The sequence below is a fragment of the Epinephelus lanceolatus genome, chromosome 1 (genome assembly GCF_041903045.1).
Source record: "Epinephelus lanceolatus isolate andai-2023 chromosome 1, ASM4190304v1, whole genome shotgun sequence".
In the NCBI taxonomy this organism is placed as follows: Eukaryota; Metazoa; Chordata; class Actinopteri; order Perciformes; family Serranidae; genus Epinephelus; species Epinephelus lanceolatus.
Window position 1 is genome coordinate 48,902,081 of NC_135734.1, and position 25,602 is coordinate 48,927,682.

Here is a 25,602-nt window from a genome sequence, read left to right on the forward strand (position 1 = left end):
ATCAGGCTATCTTTTGTTTTTTTAAGCTGTCTCTATAAAACAAGAGATGGGGACATATTCAGATATTGTTCTTGAAGGTTAAGTGTGAAAGATTTAGGGGGATTTAGTGTTGTGTGTTCTCCTAAATTTTACACACTGAACCTTTAAGTAAGAGCAGAAATGCCACACTGTAAAAATACTCTTTTGGATGTCAAAGTGTGCATTTGTAGCAAAATTATTGGATATAAAAAGTAAAATGCAAGAAACAGCTCCTGTAAGGATTATTCTGTGAGATATTCTATATCATTATATCTATATATTATATCATTGTATTACTGTAACCAAATCCTTATTTGTAAAGCAACTAAAGTCAGAAAAATGTTGTGCAGTAAAAAGTACAATATTTTGCTCTGAAATATTATGGAGTAGAAATATGAAGTAGCATAACTCAAAAACTCAAACTGGAAAAACTCAGTTCAGGTCCTTCAGATTTATAAAGTGTTTGAGTAAATGTTCTACACTGAACTGAAATTTAAACGCAACACGTTTGTTTTTGTTCTAAATTTTTACAGGTTTAAGTTACAGATCTAAGACTTTTTATGCTCTCAATAGTTTGTTGCTCTCAAATTCTGGTCACATATTTGTCCGTGTTAGTGAGCCAAGATAATCCCTCCACCTGACAGGTGTGGCATATTAAGATGCTGATTAAACAGCGTCATTACTGCACAGGTGTGTCTTGGGATGGGCACAATAAAAGGCCACTCGAAAATGTGCAGTTTGATCTTAAAGAAATACATTTTCTTTTGTCGCAGATACCCCGAAGAATCAGTCGAGCAGCTAGGGAGAGTGTGGACATTTGTCTGTGCACGGGGCCCTTTGACCTCCCAACATGAGTGATGTAGGTGGTGATGAATCCTGAGCACAAGTGGTCAGCTGCAGACACAAGATGACACACGTGTGAACGATGATGTGTCTCAGCCCTCCACTTGTGTTCAGATCACTGAAATACATGTTAATACCAGGCGTAAAGAGGCTCTCTGTGTCGCTGGGTGACATTATTTTAACTCAGTCCCACATACACCGTCCTGCTAACACAAATATGTGAATGTGAATTAATTGTGAATTAATCCACCACTGAAAATAGTCCCCAACAAATGCACCATTTTCTCCTTTTTAGAAAAGCTCCAGTGAGCAGCTGTTTTAGGAGATTATTCAGACTTCTTCAAATACGAAACCATGTATTTAAAGTCAATGTTTTCTCATTTATTCCTGTAAATGATTTGAAAAATGATGACTCTTCATCCTCTATCAGTTTTGAGTCGAGCACAAAGCTCAGTGTTGTTTAGACTTTCTAAAAGCGTCCTCTCTTCCTCTCTTGTCTCATCAGATCCATCAAATCAAACTTTTGTTCCCTTTTTCTCCTTTCTCCACAACGTCGTCTGCCAAAATAGCAGAGATGAATTTTTAATCAGCTGAAGCCACAAATCTGATCTGTCTCTCCTTCACTGAGACGGCAGTGTGTGTGTGTGTGTGTGTGTGTGTGGGTGGGATCTAGAATGAGTGCTTAATTTTAAACAAAGACAATAAGATTCATTGTAAAGTTAATTAGGTATAATGAGAACATAATGAGACATAATTCATGACCCCTGAGAGCCTCCTTAACTGAAGTGACACTAAGAAGTTTAAAGTCATCAGTGTTTCCTGCTCTGTGAACGTTTAATTATGAGAAGGCAGTCATTTATGAAGGTGTGTGAAGGAGCAATAAACACATTGTTACTGCGCTGTTCAAAATAAGTTGCCATGATACATCACCAGGTCATAAAACTTCTGGTTGGCTGGATCAATACGAGTGATCAGATATCACACACACACACACACACACACACACACACCTGGCATGGAAAACTTCCTGTTTGGAGAAAAACACCCAGACAGCCAGAACAAACATTTTTGGGGCTGTGAGCAGATTTGACCTCCTCCAGTCTTCCAGTCCTCCAGTTCTTCTTCTTCACTGGTATCTTTGTTCTTCTTCTCATTGTTTCCGATAACTCGTCCTGACGGAGCTTAAAACTTTGTTAGCTTCATCTTCATCCTCGTCTTCAGTGCTCTCAGATAGGAACATCCATTAAGTGAAACACAAGCTGAGCTACAGCACCATCTTAATGACGTTCATCCTGTTGAGACGGTTCCCTCTGTGACTTCAGGAAGTTTGTTGATGCTCAGTCAGCACAGCAGCTTTTATACAGTGTCCACAGTTTGGGGACTTTGGCTGATATTGAGTGACAGAGTAACAGGTGTGATTCATTATCCTGTAAACACAGCGGACGTTTCACAATGTCATCCTGTAAATGAACTCTGTGGCTCAACGCCACGTTTAAAGGGTTTCTGTACTGATGCATCTTTCAGACAAAACTGAAACCAGTCCATGTTTAATGTTTAATGGAAATTGGTCCAATGCGTCAAAGTCATCGTAGCGTATCAGCACCTGTTTTTGTCCTGAATAACACTGGGTTGTAATAAGATGAAAACTTTACCCATCACATGCACTCAAATCATGCAGCTTCCTCTCTTTTTCATTAAAAATAAGTAGTCTAAGCAAACTCACCAACAACACCATGTGACTGTCATCCCTCCCCGTGTCCGTCAACTTTAATGTTACCCTGACCAAAGATAAGCTCGCATGATAATGAAACCTTCACTGATTCTTTAGACCAGTTCAGACCAAAGATTCTTGAACATTCTCATTTTGAAGATTGAGCCTAGCTCCAGTAGGATCGATACCAAAACAAAAAGCAACAAAAAAAAAAACCATAGGATAAGGTTCTCTCTTCTACGTTGCACCTATTTGTATTTCACAACTTCAGACACAGCAGCATCTTCATAGTTTCACTTCCACCCGATGTCGGCAGTGAGAGGATGGCAAGCTCACCTCCCAGCGCACCTGTTTACTGCTGGGCACCGATGCAGACCCTCGGTTTTTCTATGACTGGAACCATGTGCGTCGAAATATGTCCAAGCCTGACTAGTTTAATCCGACACATAACAGCAGTGATGGATTAATGAAAGAGAAAAAAACAAACACGAGAAAGAACTTGGAGCTACAACTGAAAGAAAGGGAGGAGGAGGAAAACACCTCAGACATCCAGACCTCTGACACAGAGACAGAGTTCACTGGCAGAGTCGGTTCAGAGAGACTCAGGCAAAGAATATCCAGTGAAATCAATATTTTAGGTAAATCAGATCTTAAGCACTGGCTAATGTTACATGTTTAAACTGTAACTGGTGATCACAAACTGTTACTTCGGCAGATTAATTATTCACCACACAAAACATGACACACTGCTTTCTCCTACATGGAAAAATTGCCAATTTAATAATAAAAAGTATTGCATCGTATCGTAGCATATCATATTGTAACGTATCATATCGTATCATAACCCATCGTATTGTATCGTAAGGTATTGTAGCGTATCATATTGTAACGTATCATATCGTATCTAGGGCTGCCACTAACTATTATTTTCATTGATTATTTCTTCGATTAGTCAACTAATCATTTCATCGAAAAATGTGTTAAAATGTTGAAAAATGTCGGCCTGTCTCTCCCAAACCCCAAAATTATGTCATCTAATGTCTTGTTTCATACTCACGCCAAAGGGTTTTAGTTCACCGTCACGGGAGAGTGTGTAAAGCTGCCAATATCTGAACGTAAGAAGCTGCAGTAAGAGTATTTAGGGTACTTTTATAGTAATTTTCTATGAAAAATGTCTCAAACCGATTAGTCGACTACTAAAATAGTTACCGATTATTTTAGTAGTCGATTAGTCATCGATTAGACGACTAATCGTGGCAGCCCTAATCGTATCGTAACGTACCGTAAAGTACCCTATCGTATCGTAACACATTGTATCGTATCAGCGATTCTGGCTCTCTATTACTTGTTATCGGATCAAAACCACATTTTGTTGGCCCACCCCTAGATTCATCATCTAATTGGCTTATTGACGAGCCCTCTGTTTCCGTCCTCACGGTGTGTTGGTGTCAGACGGTAGGTTGCTGCTGCTGCTCGCTGTATGTGCTTATCCCCCCTCCAGAGAGTTGTTGACTAGAGATGATACACTGTCTTATCTAGTTGCATTGGTGGGAACCGGCAGGTTTTTAGAACGTTGCAGAACGGTACATTGCAAGTAGTTGCTTATTTCAACTCGTCTCGTCACGACGGGCTTTAGCTCACAAATAGGTCGAGTAGATGATATACACTTACAGTCTTCAACAAATAAACATTACCTTAAAAATGGAAAACACTTTTTACTTCATGACTGAAAAGTCGTTGGCGAAACTGATCAGATGGTGCTGATTTTTGGCTGCAGACTCAGTCGTAGGATGTTCCTCCTGTGGACTATCTGGTAAGTTCTTAACTTGAATTACAAGACTAAAGGTCTGTGTTTCAACCGTCCCCCTGATACTTTCATCCCTGCTCTCCCCTTAGTAGGAAAATATTTTTAATTTTTTTCTGGGGTAGAGACACCCCAACCTTCTGGCAGATTTTGGTCCCCCCAGTGTTGACTCTATGGCTGCTGTATTAAAGCTCTGAAAGTCATATACAGAACCTTTAACATCAGCATGTTAGCACTGACACTGTGAGCACTTTGCTGTTTAGCTGATGTTAGCATTTAGCATGAGGTCAGTGCAGCAGTGTTTTTCCATCATACTCTTGTTCCTCTTTAAATATCTTGTCTTTCTACGTCTTCCGCAAAAGAACTTCTCACAGTTATTGTGATATTTTTTATTTTATATTTTCATTCTTATCACATTGCGTGCATGCTATTTCAGTTCCTGTTCAGTTCAGTTTATCATCATTCTTACCGTACTGCAGGCCTTTCCAGTGATTCTTCGCATTTGTGTTTTTCACAGACAAACGGATCCAGTATCAGTGACAACAAACATTTGTCCTGAAACACCCGACATGCACAGACGAATGAGATCAAACAGAACATCATGTTGCAATAGTTGGTCATGGAAGACATTAGTCAGTCATTTACAACACGGATCCTCTAACTTTGATTCTGAGCATCTGATCAAACTGTCTTCTTGAATCATTTATCGTTTGTTCAGTCAAAATGTTTCAAGCCGTCGAGACACATGAATTGTGACAGCTCATACGACATTTGCAAGGCCCTGGATCAGGTTGACCCAACTGCAGGACAAAAAACATTGGCATCAAACGTTTCTGCAAACCACGGATACGTTACATTTGCACACTATTATGTGGCAGATACTATGAAACTTTACCTTAAGGTTTAGGCACAAAACCCACTTGGTTTATGGTTGGGAAAAGATCATGTCTTGGCTTAAAGTTCAGGCTTTGAGGCACAATCCTGCCAGGAAACATCGTAATGTCTCTGTAAAATACAACCGCTTTTTGTGCAGATAAAGCTGCTGGAAGGACAGTGATGACTCGCTATGTCACAACTAGTTTTATTGTGTGTTGGTCTGCAGCTAGCAGGCAACTTGCCAAGGTGATACGCCATCCACCATCCCCTCCATCTACAGATGATGTCATTTACTACGTCACTTTCAAAATGTTATATGTTACATATGAAACATGCAAATGTAACATATTCGTGGTTTGCAGAAACGTACAATGCAACATTTTCCTCTAGCAACTGGACTGACCAGATGAAAGTCATGGTCATGGTCAAATCAGACTTCCTGTTGGTTTTCATGTGACATGAAAATAGTTTAACTCTCCGGTGTGAACCTCCAGCAGCTCCTCACAGCTGATGCAGCTCCTTCTTCCTCAGCATGGACGTGTAGGACGGATGTTCCACGTAGCTATAATTTATTACACCTCCTTCATCCTCATAATCTATATCGTCCTCCTCGATGTCATCTGTGTCGTCATCGTCCAGACACCTGCTGTCCCCGTCCGACCCCTCTTCCTCCTCCTCTTCCTCCTCGTCCTCCTCTGGCTCGTTCTCGCAGCTCATCCTCATCTTCCTGCGGTGGTTGTTCCTCACTGACGCCTCCAGAGCTTTCTGTCTCCGGTAAAAGTGGGAGAACTTGTTGAAGATGATGGTGATGGGCAGCGCCACCACCAGGGTGCCGCCTAGGATGCAGCCGCTGGCCGCCAGTTTCCCGGCCACCGTGACGGGCACCACGTCCCCGTAGCCCACTGTGGTCATGCTCACGGTACCCCACCACCAGCAGGCCGGGATGGTGTCCAAACCAACATCCTGGACACACAGAGACAAAGGGAGGCTTCTTATTTATGTGGGGACAGATTTCAAATGAGATTTTATGCATCAACAAATATATTAAACATAAAAGGGAATATCGTTTATTATCTTTCCCTGCACTATGCAATCAGTCAGCAAGGGGCTCTTCTGGTTTACTTGAATTTATATCGAGGTACAAGAAATAATTGATTCAAAAGGTGGTAATTATTATTATTCCTTTTTTTTTAAGAAAAAGAAGCTATTTTCACATTCACTATATATATACAGTACAGGCCAAAAGTTTGGACACACCTTCTCATTCAATGCGTTTTCTTTATTTTCATGACTATTTACATTGTAGATTCTCACTGAAGGCATCAAAACTATGAATGAACACATATGGAGTTATGTACTTAACAAAAAAAGGTGAAATAACTGAAAACATGTTTTATATTCTGGTTTCTTCAAAATAGCCACCCTTTGCTCTGATTACTGCTTTGCACACTCTTGGCATTCTCTCCATGAGCTTCAAGAGGTAGTCACCTGAAATGGTTTTCCAACAGTCTTGAAGGAGTTCCCAGAGGTGTTTAGCACTTGTTGGCCCCTTTGCCTTCACTCTGCGGTCCAGCTCACCCCAAACCATCTCGATTGGGTTCAGGTCCGGTGACTGTGGAGGCCAGGTCATCTGCCGCAGCACTCCATCACTCTCCTTCTTGGTCAAATAGCCCTTACACAGCCTGGAGGTGTGTTTGGGGTCATTGTCCTGTTGAAAAATAAATGACCGTCCAACTAAACGCAAACCGGATGGGATGGCATGTCGCTGCAGGATGCTGTGGTAGCCATGTTGGTTCAGTGTGCCTTCAATTTTGAATAAATCCCCAACAGTGTCACCAGCAAAACACCCCCACACCATCACACCTCCTCCTCCATGCTTCACAGTGGGAACCAGGCATGTGGAATCCATCCGTTCACCTTTTCTGCGTCTCACAAAGACACGGCGGTTGGAACCAAAGATCTCAAATTTGGACTCATCAGACCAAAGCACAGATTTCCACTGGTCTAATGTCCATTCCTTGTGTTTCTTGGCCCAAACAAATCTCTTCTGCTTGTTGCCTCTCCTTAGCAGTGGTTTCCTAGCAGCTATTTGACCATGAAGGCCTGATTGGCGCAGTCTCCTCTTAACAGTTGTTCTAGAGATGGGTCTGCTGCTAGAACTCTGTGTGGCATTCATCTGGTCTCTGATCTGAGCTGCTGTTAACTTGCCATTTCTGAGGCTGGTGACTCGGATGAACTTATCCTCAGAAGCAGAGGTGACTCTTGGTCTTCCTTTCCTGGGTCGGTCCTCATGTGTGCCAATTTCGTTGTAGCGCTTGACGGTTTTTGCGACTCCACTTGGGGACACATTTAAAGTTTTTGCAATTTTCCGGACTGACTGACCTTCATTTCTTAAAGTAATGATGGCCACTCGTTTTTCTTTAGTTAGCTGATTGGTTCTTGCCATAATATGAATTTTAACAGTTGTCCAATAGGGCTGTCGGCTGTGTATTAACCTGACTTCTGCACAACACAACTGATGGTCCCAACCCCATTGATAAAGCAAGAAATTCCACTAATTAACCCTGATAAGGCACACCTGTGAAGTGGAAACCATTTCAGGTGACTACCTCTTGAAGCTCATGGAGAGAATGCCAAGAGTGTGCAAAGCAGTAATCAGAGCAAAGGGTGGCTATTTTGAAGAAACTAGAATATAAAACATGTTTTCAGTTATTTCACCTTTTTTTGTTAAGTACATAACTCCACATGTGTTCATTCATAGTTTTGATGCCTTCAGTGAGAATCTACAATGTAAATAGTCATGAAAATAAAGAAAACGCATTGAATGAGAAGGTGTGTCCAAACTTTTGGCCTGTACTGTATATGTTTTGTTTGTTTGTTTTCTTAATTTATTCATTTTAATTTATCTCAAGTAATTATTTTGTTTATTTCTTCCTGCCTCATATTTTTACCAATAACTGTTTTCACTTTTTCACTAATACTTTATCACTAATACCATCTTTGAATGAATTGTCATATAAAAACTGTTCTATCTGTATTTTATCGCTGTATTACTTTATTTTCAAAGAAGAAAGGAAGAAAGGAAAAAAAGAAAACTTTGTAATTATTGTATGCTGCAAGAATTGTTCCAATTCTTTTCTAAATAAAAATCTAAATAAATAATGTGACAAAACTAAAATGAAACAAAAATCAAAGATGAGGAAGAAAAAAAAAGAATAGAAATAAACAATCAAATAACAGAGTTCTGCCAATCCTAAGCAATTTAGCAATGATTAGTTGATGATGATGATTTGTTGACCATTTCTTTAATAACAGATGTGAACATTTTGGAAATAATGAAAAAATAAAATTAATTTAAAAGTAAATGAATGTTTTTTTTCTCTGTAAGATTAAAAATTCTGGCTAAAATAGGCTCAAATATATCAGATTATTGCAGTGCTCTTGTTATCGTCCTTCTGAAACAATCAACTGAATAATTTCAATTTATCCAGACTTGTGCTACTCGACTTTTAACCAAAACAATGAAGACAGAGCACATCACCCCAGTTTAGCTCCACTCCACCGACTCCCAGCATCTTTTAAAATAGATTTTAAGGTTCTTTTACATGGTTTTAAAGGTGTTAATCATTTGGGACCAGCCGTCATTGCAGACACTTACTGTATAATCCTTCACAAGATCCCAGATCTTTTCCTGCTGAGTTTTTAAATACACAATTATATGCACATGTAAACAGGCAGAGCAGCGTTTGTTTACTATGCTCCAAATTTATGGAATAAACTTCCAAAAGATATGAGAGATGGAGGCTGGGTGAACATTTTTAAACAACAGCTTTAGATTCAGATCATTAATACAAAATATAAATCAAAATAATAAATAAAATTACCCAGCAGTATACAAAGGAATTAAAATGAGTCAGCTACAAAATTAAAGTGATGAACACATTAATGCATCAATAATTATAATCCAATAATATAATTTGATTTTTCTGAAAGAGGCCATTCTGCATCATGAGTGCTTTCACTGTTGGTACTTTAAGTATATTTTGATGCTCAAACTTTTATACTTTTACTATCAATTCATTTTTTAGAGACAGAAAGCTGACTTTAACAAAACCTTACTGGCTACATTGAGGAATAAAAAGAATAAAAAATAATTAAAATAAAATGTTCATATTAAAGTACAGAGTGAGGGTCAAAGTTCACCTCTTCATATTCAGCGGTGTAAGCGATCCCAGAGAAGACGGACACCCCGACAGCCAGGTACAGCAGCAGGATGCCGACCTCACGGTAACTGTGCTGCAGAAACAAGACGGAGGAAAGAGTTATAAAAACTTTTAGTGTGAAGGAGGATTAAAATGAAGATCTGTCTTTTAACTTTTAATTGTGTATAGCTGCAAACCTCATATACCTGTACATGCAGGCTTAGTCTATTGTAATTATTCAATACCTCCTGGGTAATTAAAAAAGTACTTATAGTGTACTTTCATTTTAGGTTCCCCAAATGTGCACGTGTCACCCATGTTTCCCAGACTTCACCTACAGGTAAGCAGTAAGTGTTTTATTGGTTCCCAGCACATGCATAATGTTTACCTTGTCAGCTTTAATCTGAACGACACAGATTTTTTTTAGTGGACATTGACCTGATAAAATAAAAGTATTGCATGTGTATTGGTGGGAAATTATTTAAAACTGATACATGCTAACTATGCTGTATGAATTATTTTTACTCCAACAGTCTTTTCACTTCACATTAAGAAGCTTTAAATATGTTTTTGTACATTTTTTTGCTCTGAAGAAAGCACATCATTGTAGAAACGTCACTGATGGAATAAAATCTACACTGCATAAACATCCTTAGAAAGTAATCCTGCCTCTTCACAAGTTGTTATACTTGTTGTTGTTTTTTTGTTTGCTTTGTTTTGTTATCTTGAGCAGTAGAGAACTACTCCTCTGACGTTTATGCCAGTATTTTGAAACTGTGCCATTGAAATAAGCAGAAAAGCCTGATGAACATTAGCCTGAATTTAAAGTACTGTATGAACTGTAATGATTTACTTACAGATAATTACTGTCAGAGCATGAAGAGTCCCAACAACTGAATGAGTCTGCTACTGAAAGAATATTTATATTTCTACATCTTTTTCCTCAGATGACATTTTGCTTTTCAAAATGAATTCACTGTGTTTTTAACCGTCATCCCTGTGCGAGCATCAGCTGTCAAAGTCAATATGCAGGAGAGGGACCGAAAACCCTCTCAGTGTTTCCCTTCTTATGTCGCTTACAAATCAAAAGCATTTATTTAAGTTCTGCTGTAATCTAAATGCAAATATAATGCATTTAAAAAGTACAGGAAACAATTTAAAATGATGATTTATCCTTTTACATTACAGCTCATGCATGATGATGTTTAATACAGAGATAATGCTCTCTTTCTCCTCCTCCTCCTCCTCCTCCTCCTCCTCCTCCTCCTCCTCCTCCTGCTGGAGAGAAGCAGCCCATGTTATGATAGATGAGCCTGTAACATGAGCTGCTGCGCTGTAGTACTCGCAGATACTTTACATCTCATGTCGAGAGAGAGGCAGATGTAATGAACCCCAGGAGGAGCTGCTCTATAGTAGACTGTGGTGACGTCTTGCGCGATGCGCTCCAAATGGGATCATACAGAATAATGACATTAGGCTACATGTAACTGCAAAATGTCTGAGTTGATTCAGTCCTGAAGGATTTCCATCAAGAGTTAATGTTTGCAGAAAAAAGTCCATTACTGAGCAAAGACAATCCCTGTTTGTAAAAGTTAAAGTGAAACATGACATATATATATCTTTGCTTCGTACAAATATTCTAAAAGACTTAATTTTTCCTTAAAAACCCTGAAATATTCTGCTAAACAGAGTGGCTGTTTAATTTTGATGCGTTTCGATGAATTATTTAATTAGTATTCATTCTATTTTTTTCCAGTGCTATTAGTAAATATTTCTAACAACGATGGTCTGAAGATTGGACCATGACAGATGCTTCAGAGTTTCAGTGTGTCAGATTTAGGGGGATATATTGGCAGGAATGGAATATAACATAATAAGTATAGTGTATAATCACCTGAAAATAAAAATCTACAGATCAATATCTACATAGGGAGCACGGATATAGGACATAGGGGCATTGCTATGTTTCTACAGTAGCTCAGAATGGACAAATCTAGATAGGGTCATTCACGTTTTCACATCAGCCTCCGTAGCTGGAAGCCCATCTGTGATGAGCAGTGTTGGAAAAAACACATGTGAAACTGCTTTAGTCAGTGTTTTCAGTGGTTTAAATCACCAGGTCTGTTTGTTTTGGAGAGGAAGAGACCTCTGTGGATAATTCAGCTCCCACTAAAACACCTGGATCAGAAATAAAATAAGCACACATTGAGATATCACACAAAACAGGTGAGCACATATCAGCAGTGTCACAGTATTTCATTCCTGTTGACCTGCTCCTCATACAGTCATTCAGCCCTCAGTCAGTAATTTTCCACTCATCCCGCCTCTCTACCACGCCCACCTACCAACCAATCACCTGTCTATACTTATCCCGCTCCTGCCTGTCCGCTACACCCACCTAATCAAGCCAACATAGTTCACCTGTTCCTCATTACTCACAGTCAGTATAGTATATACCCCAGCCTCTTAGTCACTTGTTGCCTAGTTTCGCCACCAGACAATCAGAGATTTCCGCCTTCTGATAGTCTGGGCTGGGACACTCCTTTCTAAAGTGTGTTTAACACACTGGAGAAAATGGCCGGCAACAAAGCAACGCCTCTTGCATTTTGTGCACTCCCCCTTTTCTCGTCCGAGCTTGAAAATGGATGCCGAGAGATTTAACTCCCTTTTATCAAACGTGTGCTCAGTCCACAACATTGTGGAAATGAAGGACTTACAGCGACTTTGTTTAAAACGTTTAACGCAGTCGGACTATATTTAGGAGCACAAGAGTTCAGCGAGCCACCGAAGGACCGCCCTGCAGATTTACTATTGGTTCTGCAACGTAGGGAGTTTTTTTAAACTCTGAAATTGTATCCGCCCATCTAAACACAAAATCAGGGAGAAAGTCATCAGTCTTTAGTTAAGCAAAGCGTCTAAAGACTGACTTGTGAGTGTACTTGTTGCCAGGTTGTTCTTCCCCACTCATGCAACACTCCAGTGCTTTATGACGGACTGATTTCCTCCCTCTGACCTGCCTGCTTCATCTGAGCCTTCTGTTCCTGACCACAAGACCTGCTTCTGTGTCCTTGGTTCCTGTTTCTCTGCGGCTGCCTGGTGTTACCATCTGATGACTACACAAGAGTATGAGTGTACCAGTCAGTTGACCTAAGGTTTCCTGCGCTCCAGTAACTTTACCGTGTCGCCACACTTGCCATTGTGTGTGCATCCTGTTAGTACCTCCGTACTACTGCCTTTCTGTGCCTTCTGCCTGCTCCCATCTGGTTTGTCTGTTTTGACTGTGTACTTACCTGGTTCCAGATTTTCTGCCTCCTTAAGTATGTCCCCTGCCTGCTCCTCAACAGGACTGTTGTCTGCTGCTGGAATAAACTGTTTGTTGTTGGGCTACGCTTATGCTAACTCGCCTGCCTCTCGGCCTGGTTCAGTCTGCCAAACTAGCCGGGCTGCCAAGGACTTTGTGGAGAGACTTTGCCCTACTCTGTGCCTGCAAAGCAGTGTCCGTAAACATCAAAACAAACTGTTACTGGGTTCCTGTGTGCTGCAATTGGGGCCAAACACCACCTGTTAAACATTAAACATTTATTTGTAAGGTTAAACTGCTTTATTTTTTTAAAGGTTAAAATCACCTGGTCTGTTTGTTTTGGAGAGGAAGAGACCTCTGCAGATAATTTAGCTCCTGGTAAAAACCTCCTGAACAGTGAATACTGAAGGAATTTTAACCAGGAGAAGTTTCAGTTGGTTGCAATCTGCAATTCTCACAGCTAGGCGCCACTAAATTTTATTTTATTTTCATACTTCCTCTGTTAGGAAATGCTGCACTGGTCCTTGGTGGTTTGAATTTATGGTGTCTTGTCGTTATATGCAGAGACAATAATGAATTTTTTCTTCCATTCATACAGAAATACATGCATAAAAAAATAAAAAAAATTAATTAAAACAGTGCGGGTTTGCTGTAGAAACTAGTTTTGACTGCTGTCTTTTGCAAAACTTTTTACCTTTTTTTTTTTTTTTTAAATAATTTTGGTCATAAACTTCCCTGTTTTTTTGATCCAGACCTTTGAATCCGCCCACTCCACTAAGCGTGAATTGACTGCTTCATCTGGCATTTTGACATTAAACAGCAGGGAGGGGAGGGACTCCATTAGCCATTAAACACAAGGGGTGAGACTTAAGCCATACAACATACATAGACCCAAAATTGGTGCCTATTCAGTTCGGAGGAGTTGCTCACAAAAAGTTTGTAGTTTCCAGGTTTACTTCTGCTGTATGCAACACACTGAATATGCACAATAGTGTTTCTGCTGCTGGCCCTGCTCACGAGTTGTTGCTTGGCTCATAGACTTTACATTGTGGTGACATCATTGTTTTTTAATCACTTTTCTCAGCTTGAAAGTTTCACAAATAAAACCTCCATGGATCAAAAATTCATCATATAAAGTCATAATTGACCTTGTTTGCAGGTGGAGGTGTGCAGTACAGTTTTAACATCTCTTTAAGAAGATGGCCTTTGGGGAAAATGCTTTTTGGGCAACGGGGGATTTTTTTTTCACTACAATACAGCGAGTGGTCACTGGGAAAAACTGGAAGCAAGACTGAGGGACGGTCCTGGTTGTCAAGCAGTGAGAGTAATAACTACAATGGCACCATCAAGGCATTTCTGAATCTACATGTCTTCTTAATATCGCCCAGCATTGTAGTTTGTTTTACTTTGCTCTGCTTCCCTCTGAAAACCCTGGTGAAACAGGTATGTTGTCATGGCTACCATACCATTGTGGACTTAAAATAACATTTGAGTCAGGCAAAAACATTGGTGTCTTGTGACCGATTAGGATAACTGAATCCCACTCCCTCAAGAACATCAGTTAGAGTGAACGCAGTGTCAGACTGAGGGTGGAAACAGAGTTTAACAGGTTACCAAGTCCGTCTAGTATCAGGCAACAAACCTAAAGCCCGAATCCACACCTCCTGAAAATCAAAACCACATCGTCAAAAACAAAAAGCACAACAGTTTTCACCTGCATGATCTACCCACAATCCATCAACCTTTATCTGATGCGTCTGTAGAAAGGTCAACAGACCAGAATGTCACATAGAAAATAAAACTCAATCGCATTGTTTAGATTTATCCTGAGAGGTTTCTACGGTTGGTTTAATGTCGCTGTGAGTCTGCCCTGAGTCAGAAAGTCAGATGTTATGTAATTCTGCCCTGACTCACCCGAAGTGTTGCTCCTAGTGACCGCAGTCCTGTCGAGTGTCGGGCCAACTTCAAAACCCTGAAGATCCTCATTAATCTGAACACCTGAGAGAGACGTGAGGACAGTGATGAAGACGAAGATGCTTTACTCATCATACCTTTCAATGTGCATGACGAAGAATGTAATACTTCTTGATTCAAAGGTTGCATATGTCTTCAATTTACATGCAATAACAATTAACTCTAAACCTGTATGAGTCGTCCCAGGTCTCCCAGTTCAGACTCTGATCCCACAGTCAAGTCAAACGCCAGTATGATGTAGATGGGAGCCACAGACACCATGTCGATAATGTTCAGAGGGTGATGAAAGAACTTCCTCCTGTTCGGTGCGAGCAGCAGCCGCGTCACCACCTCAAAGACAGAAAACAATACTCAGCATTAGTTTTCCTTTTTTCATTTATCTTTGCACACGTCACCAGCATCACCAGTATGCACCACACTTTATTTTTGTCTCCTCACCTCGAAGGTGAACCAGCAGGTGCAGAACACCTCCAGAGCCTGCATGGTCGGGTCCTCGATCAACTTCCCTTCATCATCAAACACCTGAGAGAAAAGAAGAGAAATATTAGTCATCAAATAAATGATAATTTTAGTTTTTTTTAATCTTATTTGCATCCTTTCCAGTACCAAAATAGGAGGTGAGGGCTCTCTTTAGTCTCTCATTTCACACCTCTCCGGCTTCTGCTCTATCAGCTAACTATGGGCGTCACCCTAAGTTAGTCCAACCTGATTTTGCCCCAGTCTCCCTGAGCCAATCATATCGTTGCTGTAAGGGCTTAAATTTTGTAATAAATTATTATTCACTCTAAAATTGAATTGAGATGTTTGTTTTTTTACATCGTCTTCCATGAGTTTGGGGAGTTTTGAGAGTTAATCACAGAACAAAGCACCCTTCCTCAGACAACATCGAGACCACTACACTCCATCATCTCTACTCATTTTGGCAAAGTGGCACCATTTAAAGTATGCCGCATTGGCTATTATCAGTTCTTGTTTGCAGTGTATTTGTGCATGTACAGACAGCTATCACTGGATTACTTAAGTACTGAAGAAAACTCACATGTGATTATTCTCAAGCAGGTTCTGCAGTTAACGATTGTCTTTTTCTATGATTTCTAAGCAAATTCATAGACAATGGACAGTCAATGGACATCAGAGATAAAGATGTCCTAGGAAAGTATAATTCCTACTGAATCTAAAAATACATGTATCATATCTGTGTGCGCAAATTTGACTGACTTATGACTCGGAGATCGGTACAATTTTGACAACTCAGAATAATCTGAAGACTAAAATCTTCTAATGAAACCTGAGTGTATGCCACTGTGTTTGACTTAAACTTCTCAGCTCTCCGTACCAACCTGATACTCTGGGATGCTGTTTATACACATGGTAGCGATGGATGTGAGAACCACCCCGATTGAGACCAGACTGAAGAGCTTGCTGGGGATTGAGTACCCCGGATTCTCCAGCGTCAACCACAGACACTTCCTGATGTTCCCATAACGCACCTCCTGGAAATGCTGCATGTCTCTGTGAGATGGAGGACGATTAAGAGTAAACTGAGGGATGTGAGTCAGGCAGAGTAATTAATCCTTTACTTACAGATTTCAAAGTGTCTTTTACCTGTTTAAGTCCGATATCTCGTCCACAGATGTGTCGATGCTGCTGACGTCGCTCTCGTCGTCCCAGCTGTGATGCCGGCTGCTCTCCAGCTTGCGGTCGTGGTAACGGTAACTGCAGCAACTGTCCAGGAAGAACTCGTTGATGCCCCAGTACTCTATCTCCTGACTGTGGGAGACGTAAGTCAAATCAAGTTAACGTGGAAAGAAGTTGCAGTCTAACAGGGCTTTAAATTATGAAATGAGAAGTGACAATGACAGTATGACAACCCCACCAAGCTCCACCCAAGATCCTGACAAAAATACTGGTGAGAAAATGTGTTTATTCCCTCTTTTAAAGCCCCTTAAAGTTTCTTTTAGACAATTCATCGATCTGCTTCTGCAACTGATGTAAAGTTTGTCTGTGAGGCTGGTGGAGGATGTTCAACCTTAGACAGACCTGAAGGAGAACACACACAGCTCCTCCATGATGTGAAGTTTGCCCGTCTGGTAAAAGTGGAGGACGTAAGGGAAGAGGCCAGGATTCCTATCAAAATAAAACTCCTTCTGCTGCACGTCGTAGTCATCACACACCTACAGGAAGGAGATAGAGAGAAGGGAAGGACAAATGGAAAGTGGAAATTATCAATAAATACATGAAAAAGGAGAACGATTCAGGGAGGAAGAAGAAAAGAGTGTCTGAAGATAAGTTTATCACCTCAACCCCACCTGTTGACCCACCTGCAGTATGTCCTCCTCTGAATCACATGCTAGCAGTTTCCCCAGTCTGGTGTCGGGGAATTTCTTCAGTGTGCTGGAACAGAGACTCCTCTTCAGACCTCCGACATTCACGTGGACGAGACCCTCGTCAGAGTCCTGGTGGACCCAGCTGGGCAGACTCTCCTTCACCATGGTTACCTGGCAGAGACACAACAGAGATGAGTATGGAAATGAGGAAAGACTCAAACAAGCATGCATCTACTAACAAGTATTGTGTGTGTGAAGCCATAAACCCAACACCTTAGACGGCAGGTATTGCCGATGAGCCCTCTGAAAGTGTTGCGGGCCTAACATCGAAACACCAGTGAGGAAGGGTACCCACCTAATGACCCCAATGAAGCTTTTACCCTCCCTAAACCCAGGGATGGGCAGTATTTCTATTACTTGTATTTAAAATACGCATTTCAATTACATTTGAGTATTTTGTCATTTGTATTTGATAAGGCTGATAAAAAGCAAATGTAATTTGTAACAAAATACTTTTGAGTGGAGTAATTTTGTATTTAAAATACTCAAAATACTTTCTCCGCGAATCAAAAAACAAAAATAATAAGCTACACATTCTTATAATTTTGGATGTAACAATATTTTTTACTTATTTTTAAAAAAAATATTTTTATCTATATGTTTTTTTTAAACTTGGGCCATTCAGTGTGCCCTTCAATGACCAAGTGGTCTGTTTTACTGGACTGTGCATAACATAGGAAATTGTATGTTGTTGTGGTTGATGCTTGGGATGAGTATGCTACAAATGAATTGCCTCACGTGGGATCAGTAAAGTTGTCTGAATCTAAATCTGAATCAACAAATAATATTTTAGGGTAGCCTATGTGTCCCTGGCTTTTTTTTCTCTTTTTCATTTGAAAAAAGTTGAACACAGGCTCCAAAGGCTCCAAGTTAGGCCGCAAACAAGTTAACTAGCTACAGTAGCTACAGTATCTTGCTGCTGTTTAGCTAGACCGTTGGTGGACAGTTCACAGCACAGCTAGACTAGACTTATCAGGCATGCTGCTCATGTGGATGAACCCACATGAACCCAAACCTGAATACTCTGCTACACCAAATTGTGAGAAAACAAGTGTAAATTTGCTATAGCTGCGACCAAATTTGCTACTATCTAGCCATTAATGGATGAATCATGGTTGTTCTTTCTGGCATAGTTATTTGTGGTCTCTAATTGCAGCATGTAAATTTTGAGCATGTTTGGTCAAGGACTTTTTGAGTTATTCACAAAAAGATTTGAATTGGTTAGTAGAGTGCCACCTATGGATGAATTGTGGGCATTCTTTCTGGTATAGTAACTCATGGTCTCAAGTTGCAGCATGCAAATTTTGAGCATTTTTGGTCAAGGACTTTTTGAGTTATTCACAAAAAGCTTTATCAACCAACCAACCAACCAACCCATCAACCAACCGACAGAGTGACCGATAGAGCTGCGGGCTGCTGCTAAAAAGAAAAAAAGTATTTTCTTTATTTGAAAATATAAAATACACGTATTTTATTTTGATACATTTATTTGAGGGGTATTTTGTATTTTGTAACAAAATACATTTTGATGTATTTTTGCCCATCTCTGCCTCTCCTGGGCTCTGCCTTCCCCATGCTCCTTACCTGTCTGTCTACCTGTGCTCTTTGCTACCTTTCTATCCATCTAACCTTAACCCTTTGGCTCTCACTCAGACCCCCAGACGGCACTACTACTCCCACTCGTAGTCTCAAGCAAGTGCATCAGGGATTGTAACATCTCGTCCTAAACTGAACTTAACTTTAAAGTAGCTTCCCCAACACTGCCAATAACAAACACAAAGAAAAAAACAGCCTCATCATTCTACTACAGATTTGGAGTATTTGACATTGATCCTTGTTTGGAGGTTTTTTATGGTCTGGATGTGATTCAGATGTCATCTTTTCTTTTCTGTATCTCAAGCTGAGCCAGCAATCACACACACACACACACACACACACACACACACACACACACAAAAAGACAACTGTCTGGCAAGGAGGATCTTTATTTTTGACCCCGGATGTTGGAGCTTCTCTTTTGTGATGTAGGCACTCTAATTTCATCTACTCTACTAAATGCACTTCTAAGAGCAGACACTAATTTGATGTCCCAGACATTGTAATGTTAACTACAAAACACGGTGTGCATTGGTGGAGAGCCAAAAGGCTTTTACTGGATTTTAGATCTTTGCAGGCTGAATATAAAGTCCACGTTTGGGTGGTATCTGTGCAGCAATCCATAATACTGATTTTAACAAGATTAAAGTGAGATTTCAGCTCAGAAAACACTTGAGTCATGATTTACTGCCTGTCAGCATCAACCATGGTTTCAAGCAACATTTCTCCATGTGATCAAGTTTAAAAAAAACACACATAGACGCAGCCAAAACAGAAACCAACTCCCACGCATGCTCATCTACTGTACGCTCCGTACAAACACCCACATACACACTTTCACAATAAAACACCAAGAAATCACTCAACAGATGAATAAATAACAAAGTTCACATCAAACTCTGAAACTGTGAAACGCATCACGTGAAGTCTTTAGTCTCAGAGGCCTCAAATGTTCCCACTGTTGCCTAAAATATTTTTTACAAAACAATGTTAATATTAGTGCCAGGAAACATAATTCAGTTGCCAAATGTTGATTTAATATTGCTTAGCAACAAGTAGAGTTCCAGGGAAGGAAGATCTGGATCATCATTTTAGTTTTACTATTTTAGTTTTTTATTCCTGATCAGAGTGATGCCTCCTGGTGCAAATATGCTGTCCAGCTCATATCAGACATGTCTGACGGGATTCATCCATTTGGAGGCAGCAGTAAGTGCCTTGCTTCAGGTAAAGTGTAGCTATAACGTAATGTAATAATGTTACTGAGTCTCTAATTGCAGAGTGTAGGAAATGGCCTGAGGAATCACAGACAGGTGTTAACCTAATGTGGACTTAATGGTGTTTTAACCAGAGCAGTCTGACTTCATCTGTCTCTGAATCTTTCACTCGTCTTCTGCTGGTATTTAATCTGCTTTTCTCTCTCCTCAATGATTTATGGACATGTGAAGTGCACACAGTTAACAGTGGCAGCTGAAATCTGTCTTCATGGAGGCTGCTGGTGGTGGGTGTGTATGTGGGAAGCATGTTAGCGTTTATAAATGCCAGTGGTGGAAAGTTACTAAGTACATTTATTCAAGTATTGTATTTAATTGCAAATTTGTCACACTTCACTAAAGTCTTCCCATTTTCTGCTACTTTATAGTTCTACTTCACCACATTTCAGAGGGACATATTGTACTTTTGCTATGTTTATATGGTAGCCATACTGACCTTCAAGATCAATATTTTAATAATAAAACCTATGATTAACTTCTAATTTAACTAGTCCCCCAAATTTTGTCCCGGAGGTCATAAGACTATTCAACTACTCCCAGCTACGGCATGAATGGACTGAAGTGACCTCACACTCACCTGCTCACCTGTCGTAGTCACTTACTGGTTATGATAACGTGGCATAATTTGCATTTTCTTTAGATATTTACGTCCTATTTGCATTTGTATTTATTTAGATTTTCACCCTCTGTTAGCATTTTGTATTTTACCTTCCTTATTTAACACAGTTTTTACTTTTAAGCACCTTCTAAAAAATGTATTTGCACTGGTATCTGTACACATATTTATCATTAGCTGCATTCATATTATCCATAGCAAAATATTCATTACCTCTGCACTGTCAACCACGTACATTCGCACTACCATCATGAGCATAACTATTGTAGTAACAGCTCTGTAGCAGTCCTGGGACTAGACTAGATCATTTCACTGCTCTGTGTTTTTATCCTAATGTTTTTATTCTTACGCATATATTCTCTATCCCTATGTATATCTGTGTTTTTGTATGCGTTGTGTAATAAGCTTCTGGGTGTCTTAATTTCCATCTGGATTAATTAATAGTCCAATAATATAACACTCATATGTTATATTATTTATATGTTCATACATTTTGATGCTAATGCCTTTGTGCCTTTATTTACGTAACATCATGAATGCAGGGCTGGTAAGGGAAAATTTACTGTATGTATTAAGTGGTATTGCTACTTTTACTAAAACCTGCAACAACAGATGTTTTTGGCATTTGTTCTTGTTCTCTTGTTTCTCCCTGTGCCCCTGGAAACAGACGCAGCACTCCTAAAGAGGAGTAAGATACACAAACTGAAAGTCTGGATCTCTCTGTGGTCATTTGGTCTCTTTTTGTGGTTGTTTCGCATCACTTTGTATTCACTTTTTGTCTCTTTATAGTCGTTTTTGCCTCTTTGTGAAGTTTGTGTCCATTTGTGAGTGTTTTGCATCACTTTTTTTGTAGTCACTTTTCACCTCTTTGTATTTTTATTTTTTTTTTGTATTTTGGGTGAGGGTCGGTAATGGCAGGGTCAGTGCAGCCAGATTGGACAGGTTTTACATTTCCCCTTTCCCTCTTTGTATTTTTTTTTTTGTCTCCATAACCTTGTTTGTATATCTCTGTGGTTGTTTAGCATCACTTTGTCGCTGTTTTTTGCCTCTTCATTGTTGTTTCATGTCCATTTATGCTTTTGTGCCTTTCTGGTTATTTTACATCTATCAATGGTTGTTTTGCATCACCTTTAGTCAGTTTTTGCCTCTTAGTAGTTGCTTTGTATCTATTTGTGGTCATATGTGTATCTTTGGCGTTGTTTTTGCCTCTGTCTGGTCATTTCATGTCCATTTATGGTTGTTTTGCATCACTTTGTAGTCTTTTTTTCTCCTCTTTGCAGTTGTTTTGTGTTCATTTGTGCATCTTTGTGAATGTTTTGCATCACCTTGTAGTTGTTTTTGCCTCTTTTTCATCTTTTCATGTCTATTTATGGTTGTTTTGTGTGCCTTTGTGTTTGTTTTAAGTCTATGTGTGGTTGTTTTACATCTCTTTGTAGTCATTTTTCGCCACTTTGTCAAAAATGTATGTCATTTTGTGGTCATTTTCTGTCTCTGCATGATTTTGTATCACTTTGTAGTTATTTCTATGCCTCTTTGTGGTCGTTTTGTGTATATTTGCTGTTGTTTTACATGTGTGGTTGATTTGCATCACTTTGTTGTCATTTTTTGCATCTGTGTAGTTGTTATGTGTCTCTGTGATTGTTTTTTGTATCTTTGCGATTGCATTACTTTGTAGTTGTTTTTGCCGCTTATCATTTCTTGTTCAGTTGTGGTTGTTTGTGCGTCTTTTTGGTCGCTCAGTGTCCATCTGTAGTTGTTTCATGTCTACTAGTCATTGTTTTGCATCACCTTTTTGTCACTTTTCTCCTCTTTGTAGATGTTTTGCGTCCCTTTGTGGTTGTCCAATTGATATTCCAACAAGAAATGTTAACATTGGCATGTGGATGGCAGGCCTGTTCAGTAATCCATCCATGAGACTAATAATCCAACTGACTCTTGTAGGGAGACAGAGTGGGGCCAATCAGATTCTGGATGGGGGGCTGTGGCAACCCTCTGGGTTTAAGAAACAACCGTTACTCAGTAATGAGCCCTTGAGTCTGACGACTTGGAGTCTCTCATTTCAACTCCAATCCCTGACAGTATCAGATGAAGCTTCAAACTTCTTCAGAGTCCATTGATCATTTAGACAATGCCGGTTTCATTCAGAGTTCAGAGGAAGTACATGTATTTGTTGACTGGTAAAGATACAATGCAGAGTTTTTCATCTGCACAGTGGCTCAGTAGAGTAACATGAGTGAGTACCCTTATGGCGCTGCAGTCACATGAGCAGTGAGGGCACTGAGGTGACATAATACACATTAAGACCAACCAGGAGGAGGTTATTGCTAAAGTGTCTGCGAGCTTTTGATAGCTGCTGGTAGAAATGCAACATGAAAGGTATAAAGCACCAACAACTGAGGGGAAGAAGAAGCAGATGCAAACATTACATACTGAAGAAATACTTTATAAAGGAGCCTTTTTAATATTTCATGAGTTATGAATGTATTCATAATGTTCGTTAAACACACAGGATACCTTCAGGTGAGAAAGGCTAAATCACGTTTCTGTAACCAAACAATCTAAACTTAAAGGTTTAATTACTGCAGAAGCTTTCAACCACATCAGCGTTCTTCATTCATTCCAGTGCACCACTGAGCTGCTTCAGATTGTTTTTATGTATTTGTTTAGGAGGAAATCTACACATGCAACTTTAACAAACTTGTCACTAATGTCTGTGTTTGACAGTGGTGGAATTTCCTATTTCATAGTTCAGCCCCACTACGTCTCAGGGAACTATTGCACTTTTTACTGCAATACATTTCTCTAATGACTCAGGTTACTTTATAGATTCAAATTAATAATACAAATGTAATTAAACTATTAAATTATATAATATGGATTAAACTAAAGTAATTAAAATGAGCCCCGCCTTCACCAGCTGCAACACTAAAGTGATGAACACATTACTGCATCAATAATTATAATCCAATAGCACACTATATATGATTCTACTTTTACTTTGGGTACTTAAACCATGGATGCTAACATGTTTGTCCTTTTACTTGAGTGTGATTTTGAATGCTGAACATTAATTGTAGCAGAGTATCTTTACAATGTAGTATTGCCACTTTTACTAAAGTAAGAACTTTTTCCACCAGTCTGAGCTGATCTCAGTCTTATTTCAAGATTAAATAAAAGTCTTGACTAGCCTGTGATTTCTGTCCTTAAAATGTACACATAAAGAATCTTTGCTGTTGAGAATGAAACTAAAATCTCTAGAATATAATTGCAGTTAAAGAAGCATCACAAAATGATCTGAACTGATAAAACTAAAAAGTATGCTGTTGATCACTTGTACTACAATTTTAAGGACTCAACATAGCCAGAAATGTGAATAACAGGTTAAACTGTGAGTTTTATGACAACACAAATATTGTCCAAAAGGTTATGTTACAATAATCTCCTTATTTTCATTTTGTACAAGCCACCAAACAAACTGAGAAGAGGATAAATAACATGAAGGACAATGTGACTCTTCCACGCTCTTTCTTTCTGTGTCTATAATTACATGAGGGGCCCATGCTGAGCTCTCAGGGGAGCTGCCATGCTGCACATACAGAAATAAAGTTGATCTATAATTCAGCACAGAGAAGCGCTGCGGCTTGAAATCACAGCGGTGGAAAAATTCACCTCAACAACAACAAACTCCCTCAAACACAATGAAGTATACTCGGTGTAATGACACAGCATAAAGGAAAATTCACACAAGATAAAAGATGATGCACAGTAAACTGGAGTCAATGTGGGAGATGTAAATTAAATAATTAATTAATTAATTAATTAATCACATTAACACTACAGGCTTAATGTTATCATCGGAGATAACAAAAAAGTATCATATCTTTAACTGAAACTTACCTGTGAGTTTGATCTCGACCCTCTTTCATCGCCGGATCCTCCTCAGATGTCAGATTCAACCCATGATGTGTTTATAAGTTTTATACTTCTACGCCTGAAAGGGACCAAACATGTCTCACAAGAACCGTCTGATGCTGAGGAAATAAAAGTTTCTTCTGCTAAAAAAACTTTCAGGACAACCCTCCCTCTGTCAGTAACATTAAACTGTTGAGAAGAGAAATCAGAGTCCGCTGTGGGCGCGCAGGTTTGCTCCATCTGAACCTCAGTCGGTCTGTCGCCTCTCAGACGGAGCCTTCGGCTTTTTCCGTCACATTCCGGAACAGGTTCGTCTCTCCGAAGTAGGAATACTTTATTACTCTGAACCTGCTCGGAGCTGTTTTATGGTGTGTTTGCGGCACTCAGTGGTTAATTTAGAGCAAGTTTAATTATATTTTTAAATCTTTTATTTTCATATTTCCACAGAGTCTGCTGCAGTCAATAATACCCTAAGTCTTAAGTTGCCTCGTGGTTCTTAATGGAGTTTATATTTCCTGTGGCATCACATCACTGTAATATTCCTGCTATCTCACAACTGGGATTTTTAGAGTGTGTATACGGCTATGTGTAATGAAATTCTGAGAAATCTCGGGTGTCATTAAACGAACCCGCTATTATATTTTTAATTAGCTGCAATATGCCTCAGATATCCATGGAGACGTGGTGCATAGCTAGCAAGGGCTTTAAGTTTCCCTCTAACTTGTACAGCTGACTTTTCACTTTTTCTTATTAACTCAACAGAGAATAAACACTTCCTCTCTACAATACTTGATTTAACAAAATAAATACATTTTTTGTTTTTATTTGTATACACCACAAACCACTAAATGGGCTTATGTGGAAAAGACCTTAAAGGAAAACAACACTCTCTTGACCAGTAGCAGTTTTAAAAGTCTCAGGATTCCCATACATTCAGAAATGTGTTTCTTTATTTATTAATATTTCATCTTGAGAGGCTGCATTTCATGTATGTGATGAGGGATCCATCTTGTGGCCAAACTGTGGTTTTGCATCTGCATGTTTTTCGCCTTTTGTTCATTTTCTCCTTCTTTACTCTTGCCTTCAACATT

At 39.5% G+C, this 25,602-nt stretch overlaps 1 protein-coding gene across 1 annotated transcript; it reads right to left on the reverse strand.

Annotated features, from left to right (window-relative positions):
- Positions 1-4,755: 4,755 nt before the first annotated feature.
- On the reverse strand, positions 4,756-24,741 carry LOC117256680 (delayed-rectifier potassium channel regulatory subunit KCNS2). Its single transcript, XM_033626250.2, has 10 exons — positions 24,497-24,741; positions 17,051-17,227; positions 16,770-16,903; positions 16,335-16,499; positions 16,070-16,241; positions 15,168-15,251; positions 14,898-15,059; positions 14,670-14,753; positions 9,456-9,548; positions 4,756-6,215 (listed from the first exon to the last, which is right to left on the reverse strand). The coding sequence occupies exons 2-10, from the start codon at positions 17,219-17,221 to the stop codon at positions 5,754-5,756; spliced, it is 1,527 nt and encodes a 508-aa protein (XP_033482141.1). The 5' UTR covers positions 17,222-17,227; positions 24,497-24,741; the 3' UTR covers positions 4,756-5,753.
- Positions 24,742-25,602: the final 861 nt, after the last annotated feature.